Below are 12,030 nucleotides of genomic sequence, written 5' to 3'. Positions count from 1 at the left end.
TCAGTATGCTTAAAAAAGGTGAATGAAGATGAGCCCAGAGAAAAGAAGGCAATACCTTTCTTATTACATGAAGAATACCTCTTCATGTAATAAGAAAGTAACATCAATTGCAGATGTCTTACTTTGATAGGAATCATCATTGTAGAGTTTCAGCTAAGTTGAGGTCAGATATAATGTTTTGCGCAAAAGTTAAAGTTTTCCTGTGACTTGAGTGATGTTTTCTTTGTATAGAAGTTTAGAGTTAAAAATGTTATCTGCAGCAACATCTGAAAGAAGTAACACAAGGAATGTAAATGTGGTGTAGTCACATACTGTTACTATTGCATTTATCTGGGACTCTCCACCATTTGTCCTTAGAAATGAAGAAGCTTCTCGAATGCCAGGTGAAACGTCTTCAAGCAACTTACAGAAGTCCAGAAGCTTTTCTTTCCAAGCTCCTTAGACTATCTATCACTATAGCTGACTGCTAGATACTGAATCCAGACGCTCCTGTTCCAGTTGTGTTAAGAATGTTATTTTGAGGACTTTTTATTTGTTTGTTTGTTTTTTAAACAAAGATATACCACTGGATACTTATGAACACACCTAAAAATTGAATACCATATGATTTATCCCATGTAGCATGTCTGTCTGTGTCTGCCTGACACCAACTGCACTGGGTAGTGGATGTCTTAAAATAGGCTTAAGTTACTGTTACTCGACCTGGTGATATATACTGAAGAACAGCGTGGCAGACAGCCTGAACCTGTGCTCTTCATCACAGGATTAATGTCAACTGTTTATTTTGCTTTTTTATGTCCTGCAATGTACATTTGTCAATATAATCTGCATCACAAAAGTTTGTGAAAAGAAGCAAAAGGAAGTATCAGTTAACAGCCTGGTGTGAAAACCACATTAGATTAAAGTCACAACTCTTTCTTTTTTTAGTGTGTCGGCTAAAGACACACTGACATGTATGTTCTGATGTACTGCGTGGGAGACAGCACGAACCTGTGATCTTCATCTCACGATTTAGGTCAAAAGATAGAGAAAAGTCTGTTCACACACATTTATGTATAAACATTTGCTACCACAGGAGTGAAACAAAAATCACATGTAAAATGTGACAGCTGCAACTGATGGCTTGTCTTTTTTCTCAGCAGCTTCAGAAAATCAGCCATTTCTGTGCACATAGTTACAGATTTGTCTCCACATTTATAAATCATTTACTTTTAAATCTGAGTGAATTTCACAAGATCTTGCAGATCACGTGCTCTGCATTTTCCTGCTTTTAGTTAACTGTAAAAACTTTGGCTCCACCATGTGATGAGTGCTGATACTATGCGTTTTTACATTTACTACTAAAGGTTACAGCTTTTACTAGATCATCACAAGAATTATCACTAATCACCAAATAATACATGTAAAGGAAAACACCGATTCTTGTTTAATGTAAGGGTTATTATAGCGTTGTCCCTTTCTACATTATGCTTGACTTAAACGTAATGGTTTGTATGATTGAGATACATACAGAGAATAAATGTAACACTTTGAGACAGATTTATGTAAAACATGAGGAAAGCACAGATTTTATTGTAGTTAAAAATTGGCATGGGATCACAAAACCTGACAAATATTACTGGAAATCTAAATGTTGGTCAACAAGCTTCAAAGCATTTATTATCATTGCATTTGAAAAGACAATGAATTTTAATTGCATCACCAGGTTGCCGACCAAACACACATTGTTATACGTGTCTCACAAAGTCCATTTACTGACTTTTTCATACATGTCAAGCATATAACATAAATTATTGATGAATTTATGTCACTTTACACAAGCTATTCATATCAATCACACTTTTCATTAAAATACTGCTTAGAAGAACTGCCTGCAGGGGAGTTTGTGCCCTTCATGTTTTTGTATTGCTTGATGTCTCTGTTGGTTCTCAGTCATCCAAAACACAAGCCGAGCAACAAAGCATATGCTGTGCAGTACAGAGAACTCTACATTGGAGAAGCCGCATAGCCACTCGACAAATACGTGACACAACATAGAGGAGCCACCATGACAGGTCAAGACTCAGCTGTACCTCTGCACCTAAAGGACAAAGTCACTCTTTCAGGGATACCAATGTTCATATTTTGGACTGAAAAGACAGATGGTTGGTTTGAAAGAGGAGCAAAAGAGACCATCTATGTCCACTGTGAACGACCACCTTTGAACAGAGCGAGCAGCTTATGACACCAACTGTCAGCTACCCACAATGCAGTCCTGAGATCCCTCAATAGGTCACATGATAGGGTAAAGGTCTTTCAGTGGTTTCATCCAAAACCTCTGATGGTAATGGCCCACGCCTTTTTACACACTATGGCTAATGTCATGTCGCAGATGATTAATAGTGGGTCAATGATCACCTCCTAAGGGTTAGATAACTGGGACTTTCCACCTGATGAGAGGTAAAACGTCTTCAAAAAAATTTAAAGCTTCTTTTCATGATCTTAGATCTCTTAAGTCTCTGATTAACAGCTGTGAACAAACAAGCCAGTGTTTTATGCATTATACAGTTTTCCTTTCTCGATGACGTCTGTGCAGTTTAGGTAATGTCACATGGTTTAGAGGTTAGCAGCTCAGTGAATACAGGATGTAGTTTGTGGTTTTAATGTCATGACAACACAGAAAAAAGTAACCATGATGCTTCACTGTGTTTTTATCTCAAACAAAAGGCACAGCCCACGTCTGCTGAACACAACACAAGGAAAGCACCATCACTGACCAAAGCCTTTTATTCAATCTCCAAGGCTAAATGTAAAATGTTGGTTGGAACTTTTACAGGGTTGTTGTAGTTTATTTAAATTATGTTAAATAAAATGTAGTTCGAATATTAAGTATTAAGTATTTAATTTAATTTAATTTAATATCTCATTATATTAAATGCCTTCTAAATTCCTTTTTTATCCCTTTATGTTTTCTTCAAAATTAAAGTAATCCAGTGAGTACTTGTAAAATATGTTTCCCTTTACATTAACTGCACAGCTGGAACTGCTAAACTGGCATAGTTTTATTAGCTACTTGACCAAAAGTCAACGTTAACTTTCATCTTGATTTGAAATAGGTGGTGTTTCTCTTGTTTCTCTTCCATCCTGCTTCAGTCTAACATCTGAGTAGACAACATCCTCTTCAGCATCATCTGAAAGAAGTAGAAAGAGAAATCTGTGTCTTGTGTAATCAAAGGAGATTAATATTGTACATCAAAAACCTGTAGCAAGAAAGTTTTCACAAACATTCACCATGACACAATATTTGTAGCTTTGGCTCTGTGCATTACCACAGTGGATTTTAAATCAAACAAAAAACTGTGATTGAAATAAAGCATTTAGTTTTAATTACCTTTAATTTAAGGCATTAGGCCCAAAATTGGATAATTATTAGGGGTGGCAATTTAACGCGATAATTGTGATTAATTAATTAGAAAAAAAAGGGGGGAAACGTATTTATTCACACTTTGCATTTCAAGCAAAGAGGAACTTTTGTTAATGTTGGATTTCCTGGTATACCAATTACACTGATACACACATCAGAGCTACGAGGAATCAGAAGAAAGCATGTTGCTGGGACTGATCGGAGGCAAATTTCATTTCAAAAGACTACCTGACAGAAGCCTTGAAAAAAGCGTGGTTTTGTGCAAACTGTGCAAAAACCTTATGGTACCATCTAAATGCAAAATATGTTGCAGCGAGCACAGAAACTGTGGGAGCTGCTAGCTCCAGCAGCGTCAGTTTGAGTATCAACAATTTAACCTTAACTTGATGAAATGACTGGCTTCAGGACCAAAATTAGCAAGTCAACATCAGACAAACTTACAAGTTCTCTCGCAAAATGGCTTGCTCTGGACTGTAGACCACTATCAGTGGTAGAAGATAGGGGGTTAGAAAATTTGCTACAGTTAGCATCAGGTGATCTAACTTTCCAGCTACTTTTACTTGAAGACTATTTCAAGTAAAATTCAACAGCTTCATGACACTGAAAATCAAACAAAATTAGATGCATTACAGACAGCCCTGCTAATGTGGAAGAACTACACCAGGAGCAAACAAGACTGGGGCAACAGAAAGAGCCACTTATACAGGATGTTTCCACACGGTGGAATTCAACAGTGGATATGGTTTCTTGTCTACTAAAAAATCAAGAGGCTGTTTTTGCTGCTTTGGACAAAGAAAAGCACAAGCTAGTGATTTTAACTCCATCAGAGCTGGTAAACCACAGTCCTTGAGCCATGCAGGTAAATAAAACTATTTAACTTATTGTTACTGTTTCTTCAAAAAGATCCATAGTTAACAGTTATTGTGTAGATTAATAATTACTTTCTTGAGCTGTCTACTACAGATTTGTGACTGAGCTTCTTGGAGGTGAGACATATGTCTCATGTTCAGTGGTTTTACCTGCTTTCTGCCACCTGCATCACACCGTGGAGGTCTCCAATTATGACTCAAACTACATGGTGAAATTTAAGACTGCCTTCACAAAGGACCTATCCCAACGTGTAGCTACACTCAACCATCAGTGGCTCAAGATAGCTACTGTGCTTGACCCACGCTTTAAGGATTTCAAGTGTGTTGCGAGGGGAGAGTGAGAAGAGGTTTGAACCAGCCTTGAGGCCCTGCTGCAGGAATAGTGTAAAGATGCCACCACAAAGGAGCCAGCAAAGACAAAGTGCCTCCTCCTCTCTTCATTGTCTTTAGACTCTGATTCAGATGAAGAAGCCCTGAGTAACAGGGCCCTGAGTCTGTACAGAGCAGAATCCACCATCAGCGACAGAAAGACTGCCTGCTGCAGTGGTGGTCAGTCAAGCAGGGACCCACCCACAGCTGTCTGTCCTGGCCCACAAGTATCCTGCCACTTCTGTCCCATGTGAGAGACTGTTCTCACTTGCAGGTCACACGTTTCTACCTTATTTTTTTAAGAAGAAAAACTGCACTTTATCTTGAAATTTTTATTATTATTATTATTTAAAGACAATACCACTTTGAAAATGTATGTAAAGGACTTAAAATAGTACTTTCTTTTTAAGTCTGCCCAATTTTGGCCAGGGATATTATTTTTTGTTTCTCTGTTTTGAATTTAAATGCAGTTTAAACCCTATTTTTTCTTTCCAGAAATTAAAAGAGGTGGAGTTTACAATGTTAATGTCCATGTCTATTATTTGATTTGGTCACCTAATAAAACCCCTTTAAATGAAAAAGTATGCCGCCTTGGGGCAAATTTTCTTGTGCAATTAAATGCGATTAATCAAAATTAATTACAAAGCCTCTAATCAATGAATTACACAATAGATGGAAAAGTAGCATCATGACCAAGTTCTGTTTCTATTTTATTTCTGGAAAAATGAAGCAGACATCATATCTAAAGTCATAACAAAGCTCTAAATTTGTATTTTATAGCTTTTTGATGTAATTTTAAATATAATGCTCAAGTAGATGTCAGTATAAGTAAAGGAGGCCATCATTCTGTGGAAAAAGCACAGAAATAAACCAGAGAGATGGCAAAACATTTAGGAGTGGCCAAACAACTTTGTACATTCTTAAAAATGTACAAGGTTGAGCTGCAGTTGCCATCTCAAATATACCATTCTTCTTCTATCCAAGAGATATTCTCTGACCCCCACCTTGATCCCATCTGTGATGTGTCACTCCAAAGAACACATCCCTGCTCTAGAGTTCAATGGTGGTGTGCTTTACACAACTGCTTGCAACACTTTGCATCAACACTTTGCACTGGGGCTTGGAAACCCATTCCATGAAGCTCTCTATGCACTTTTCCTGAGCTAAGCTAAAGGCCATGGGTTGAAGGCAGTCTTACTGCAAGACTGAAGTATAAAACTGATCCTTACACTTTAAATCATTTTAGTTTTCTAGTAAATTTTGGTTCTCTGAAAACGAGAGACTGGAAAAAAAAAAAACCTCCACTGGCCAGTGGTACCCTCAGCGTCAAGGTAGATAGACCTATGTTCTAACTTTCCAAACACGTCACTTTGTTCTCAAAAGTTATGATTTTTTTTGTAGATACACGAAAGATATCAATTGCTTTATTCTCGAGTTATCACAATGATAAACCCACCTGCCCACTGCTTGTCAGGATGACAACAATAACCCATCAGCCTTTTACAGCTGAGGAGAAAATGACTGTAATTACTAAACATTTAATAAAAAGTTTTGTAAAACTCATTGAATTAAAGGTGAAAATCAGCATTTCAATCACATATTGATTATTTTACTAAAATTTTACTAAAATCCCTTGTGGTCCTGTACAGAAGCAATACAAATAATGGCGCTTACTGTAAAGGTTTTATAACAATTTGACATACATTCATGTGTGGTACTCACTGAGATAAAATTGATAGCAGCAATATAGTTAATTTAAAATATTACCTTCATTAACAGTCATAGTGCCAGTCTTTTGGAATTTCCGGACACCAAGAAACACAGCCAGAATGGGTAGAATGGCAATGCTTCCTACCACAGCCACAGTCACGACACAGTGGTCAGAAATATTACCTAGAAATTGAATACATTAAGAAGAATGTACTGAGATAATGGGGATATAATGGCCTCAAGTCACTTGCAATTTATGCTTCAGTATCTATAAGGTAATTGGTCTATAGACATATAAGATTGATTTTTTTTAACTCAAATAAATAACTTAATTAGAACAATGCCTATGAATACATAAACTAAACAAAATAATTAAAAATATAAAATAAATGAATATCTAAGTAGAACATTTTTTTATATTACCTGTACATCTTATAAGGTGGATGATGGTTTGTTGTCTGCTTATATTGTTCTGGACAATACACATTAGCTTTCCCAGCAGTTGACCATGTAAGCTGATGGTAACATTTGAAATGTTGTGGTTTTCTGAAATGTTGGGTTGGGTTTTTATCAACAAGTTATCATCTAATAAGAAGATGAACTCTACGTCATCTCCTTCAGAGGAGCAGCTGACTTTCCTTTGTTCTGGCGACGAACACACCTGAGATACAGCTGGTTTTGACACAGGAGCTGAAAGACAAACATGTGGTCACATATGTATGCAGTACGAATTGCAATTTAACATCCACTGCCAGCTCTGCAAACTATCATATATGTCTTCAGAAACTCTGTTTTTAGTGGTACCTGGTAAGTTATTCTAGTTTTTACAAAACTGAATTTTGCAAAAAAAAGAATTATCTTTGGGAGACTTTGTCAGCATAGATAACTTTTAAAAACAGATCTATGCTACTTTTGAAAAATGTTACAGGTTATTTATGTCTTTGATTATCCAAAGATATATTTTAGCTTTACAACACATTTAACATGTTCATTTCTATTACATATATTTTACATTACCTGTACAGCTTGTAAGGTGGGTGATATTTTGTTTTCTGCTGACATTGTTTTGAGCAACACATGTCAGGTTTTCCATCAGTTGACCAGGTAAGTTAATGGTAACATTTGAAATGTTGCAGTTTCCTATACCGTTGGCTGTAGTCTGTATCAACAACTTATCATCCAAAGACAAAATGAGCTCTACTTCCTCTCCTTCAGAGAAACAGCTGACTGTCATCTGGTTTTGTGACAAACACATCTGCGTAACAGCTGGTTCTGACACAGGAGCTGCAAAAACAAACGCATAGTCACATATAGACACAGTATCAACTGCAATATGACATTCACTGCTACTCTAAGGAGTGTAAATACATATCAATACAGGCTTTATGTAAGTGCTTACTCATAGCTTACTTATATAAAATGTGTGCATAAAATGAATGATAATTTGATAACTCTCTTATAATATATAACCAGCAATACGAACAACGATAAATGCAATCTATAAACTGTTCATGTAACTACCTGCTTTTTAAATTTCTGGTTTTAGCTCTAAACCACATTTTGACATGTACATTGTTATTACACAGATGTTATTCAATAAGTCAATAAGTTGTTGGTCTTACCGAGTATATGTAGATGGATGTTAACTGTGTGCAATAACACACCGTCAGTAGAACTGTGTGTTTCCATGCTGTACTCTCCAGAGTCATGTTTTGTTGCTTTGTTGAGCTTCAATGTTCCATTTGTGGAGACTGTAGTACGATTCTTGTATTTTTCATTGAGACTAATTAATGTATCATTTATTAAGGTTAAAATTTTTTCTGTACTCTTTTTCAAGCTTGTCTTCATATGTGGTTTAGTAGGTATGTAAAAAACGAGTGGTTCTCCTAAAACTCCAAAACACGTCTGGGGTCCAGGTTCAGTTAGATTGCATTCTGAAGACCCTGGTAAGAAAATGAATAAACAAATGTATACAAAGAGGGAAATTAATAACTATCATGTAATTGTACTAAACAGAAATCCATAAACTTTGTATCTATGTAACCGATTAATAGTTACTGACAAAATCCACGTGTATGGAATTTGAGAAATAGTATTAATGACACTGTTGTCTGATGTACTGTTGTACAGCACTATATCAAAGAGAAATGTTCTCTCATCAGACAAAACATTTAAATGCTTTAACCTCGTAGGACCTGGTCCACATATGTGGACATCATTCAACATTTGGGTTGTCTAGACCAAAATGCTGAATTTTACTCTACAAGGCCTGATATCCACTTACGAGGACATTAGACTGCCACTGAACTATTAAAATTTAAAACGAAGGTCCTCATCTGTGGATCTCATTTTTGTCAAAAAAAAAAAAAAATCAGGTAAAAAATAAAAATCTGGTAATTCTTTGTTTTTACATTCATCGGGTCCCAATCAGCCCAAATAGCAAAGAGAAATTAAAAATGCATGCCATGAAAGAGTTCTTAGGAGGTTAATAATGACTTAACATTGTAGATTTGTTTTGTTCTTCTACGTACTGTTTAATAGTTGAAGCGTACCTTGTGCCACAGCGGTCATTGCTGGAGTTGCGATGATGATGTAGATCAAAATCATCTTCTGTTTGGACAGAATCAGATTATTTTGCATGTGTAGTGTACTATCAAACGTGTGGATTATCTACATATTGGATAAATAGAAACTATTCTTACTGTGGAAAATAATGCAACAACTATTGACATACTAGACATTTGCATGCTTTTTAACTAATGTCGCCATAACAACAGTCACTCACCACATTTAAAAGAAGATCACTTCTTACTCTCTGGCATGTGAATTCACCACTGGCACCTGGATGGTATATTTCTGGTCTTTTTTCCCTTTCATGAAGAAAATCGAGGAAGACATTATTTGCCTTCAGCACAACCAGACGACTAGACTCAACGTAAATATTAAATAAACTTGTTTTTATATAGCACTTTTCCACTTGAGCACTCAAAGAACTTTACAACATGTTTCATACACACACAATTTTTACTATCTTACAGTTGCACACACATTCCAACTCTGACAAACACACTGGGAGAAACTTGGGGTTCGGTATCTTGTCCAAGGATACTCTGCAGACTGGAGCATTCACCAATGTTCCAATTAGGAGATGGCCTGTGCTACAGCTAATCCCGTGAGAGCAGTTACCAAGCTTTATGTCACATTCAATGGGTGTTCATGTTAGCCCACAATGAATTAACAGGAGTCACTCTCTGACATTAATCAACAATGCTGCTTCTTGCTTTTGTTTGTGCACTTTTTATTTGCATGTACCAAGACAAGAATGCACATGAACATGATGATGAGAACTGGATGATTAAAAATGCAAATATCCAAATTAGATTATAAGATATAGTTGACATGTTCATCAAAGATCTTCCTGAAACATTTCCACAACATAAAGTAATTTAGCAAATATGTAGTTACGAAACAGAAGGATAAGAACAACATGACATGTTTAGAATCAAGTGCTAACTGTAAATACCCAGCGGTACAACAGTACAACGTTTAGTTAAAGTTCTGTGTGCATATGTGTGGGTTGTACCTGTATGTCAGACACCCACAGTATAAAACTTCCTATTATTTTAATAAGTCAACAAATATAATTGTTATATTAATTGTTATATGGCTGATAATTATAAATATCTAGCTTAGAAAAACATTTTTATTCTTTACTTTGGTTTTTTTCTGTGCTCGCTAGTTGAGGCCACATTTCTTTTTTTGAACACCATATTAGGGCTATCCTATCAAACAAAATATTACTACTTTTAAAATCTTAGTCTGTTTTCAAATCGCTACTTTAAGCTTAAATTTTGTAGTTCTGGTCAACAGATTTATGACATATTGTTTGAACTGTGGACACCAAAGCTATGGTGACCAATCAAAAGGGTTTCGTAACATTTCTTCTTCTATTATCTAGTATTTTTTACAATCATAATCAATGGATCTTTGAAATCTTTTTAAAATTGTTTTTATAGTACAGTAATTTCACCGATGAGAATTAAGTTTAGCATTACTTACCAGCACCTGGAGTTCTTCTCTGTGGCGGCAGGCATGACGGGCTTTGGGCTGCTGTGTTTGTCTTGTGGTTTGGACAGAAATGAGTAAGCATGTATTTAAAGTCATGTTAGTCAAGCATTTAGTGTCTCATCATACTTGTCTTTAATTATGCAAACATGTCAATATAGTAATTAGACAAATTAGAGTATTACTTTTGATGATATTCAGACATTTTATTTCTCATGTTCTTAATATCAAGCATTTTTGAGCTGCTATATGGATGGAATTTAAAAAGAGTAACTTTAACTGTAGCCCAGAAAATCATCTCAAGGTTAAACTGTTGGTAACAGAAGAGAATGCTTTAAGGTGTGCTTTAAAATATATGCAAAAAGACAGCATTGAGGGTTCATTTAAATCATGGAAAATCATGGAATATGTCCCAGATAATCCCATATTATATTCTCATTAGACAGACTGTGATACCGCATGCTTCTCTGAATCTCTGTAAACATACCAATGAAGCACTATATGCCTTTAAAGGGATTTTATTGTCACGTCCTGCAATTTGAACTCATCAACATGGTCTACAGCAAGTATCGGTTGACACCCTAATGTGGGATGCTAAAACTATGTTAGGTTAAAACCACAGCTCTTTCTATTTTATATTTGTTGCAGATGCACTGACTGATTGAAGTTTATGTTTAAAAATACAAAGAAAATCTACTAGCACACCCACACAGAGTGAGAAAGAGAGGGGTACAATATCATATAAACTACAAGGAGAGAGATCTGATTATAATATATTAAGGTTAGTTAAATGAGCGGGTATAAAAGTAATAGAATAATATTAGTGTAGTTAGAGTTGTTTATACTTTTTGGGAAATTACTTCACAAAGACACAGTGAAGCTCCTTCCGATCGTCTCTATACTTTTACATCAACTCCCTGAATGCAAACTGTATCTGTAGTGCTCTTTCTTGGCATTGCGCTTAACTGTTGCTCACTCGTCATTTTCTCTCTTATTAACCTAGCTTCAAAACTTTCCTTTATCATCATGGTATGGCTCATCCACTTCATCCTTCTGTACGTTACTAGATTTATTAAAAGACGGTACCAGTGCAATTCTCCATTCCTCAGCCATCCTCTCACTCTACAAGATTGAGTTAAAAAAAAAAAAAAAAACTAGTTAAAAAGTCTATTTTTTTCTGTCTGTCTTACACGGATAGAATCAAATTATCTGCAACACACTGCTTTAATGTTTTACTATCAGTTTCAGGTGCATCACGCTGGCTGCTAGATAGGTGCTGAACCTACCAGTTAGCTCATTTCTGTCACTTTGTATATGTGTTTGATAGCTGAAGCATAAACTGAGCTAGCAGTTGTTGCATTAACAATAAGAGTCCAGTTTTTACAAAGCTACACTATACTTAGACTAAAAAATGACATAAACATGTACTTACAGCATACATGTGTAGTCTCTCCATGTAAGTCTGCTTTGTATGTATGCAACTAGCACTTGGTGCATACTAGGTGTAACATAGTTAAATAGAGTTGAAGTTAAATCCTGCTAAATGGGACATTGGCGCCACCTACTGTCGAAAAAGTGACCCTGCAATATTCACAAAGGGCAAGGGATTCTGGG

General features: G+C 35.9%; 1 protein-coding gene across 1 annotated transcript; it reads right to left on the bottom strand.

Annotated features, from left to right (window-relative positions):
* Nucleotides 1-1,573: 1,573 nt before the first annotated feature.
* Nucleotides 1,574-11,919, bottom strand: LOC309716133 (uncharacterized protein). Its single transcript, XM_082549763.1, has 9 exons — nucleotides 11,849-11,919; nucleotides 10,411-10,471; nucleotides 9,137-9,221; nucleotides 8,904-8,961; nucleotides 7,974-8,294; nucleotides 7,369-7,635; nucleotides 6,775-7,041; nucleotides 6,409-6,534; nucleotides 1,574-3,170 (listed from the first exon to the last, which is right to left on the bottom strand). The coding sequence occupies exons 2-9, from the start codon at nucleotides 10,443-10,445 to the stop codon at nucleotides 3,070-3,072; spliced, it is 1,260 nt and encodes a 419-aa protein (XP_082405889.1). The 5' UTR covers nucleotides 10,446-10,471; nucleotides 11,849-11,919; the 3' UTR covers nucleotides 1,574-3,069.
* Nucleotides 11,920-12,030: the final 111 nt, after the last annotated feature.

The sequence above is a fragment of the Aulonocara stuartgranti genome (assembly GCF_965226115.1).
Source record: "Aulonocara stuartgranti genome assembly, chromosome: 10".
In the NCBI taxonomy this organism is placed as follows: domain Eukaryota; kingdom Metazoa; phylum Chordata; class Actinopteri; order Cichliformes; family Cichlidae; genus Aulonocara; species Aulonocara stuartgranti.
The sequence above is the reverse complement of the archived record's forward strand: the minus strand, read 5'-3'. Positions and strand labels throughout refer to the sequence as shown.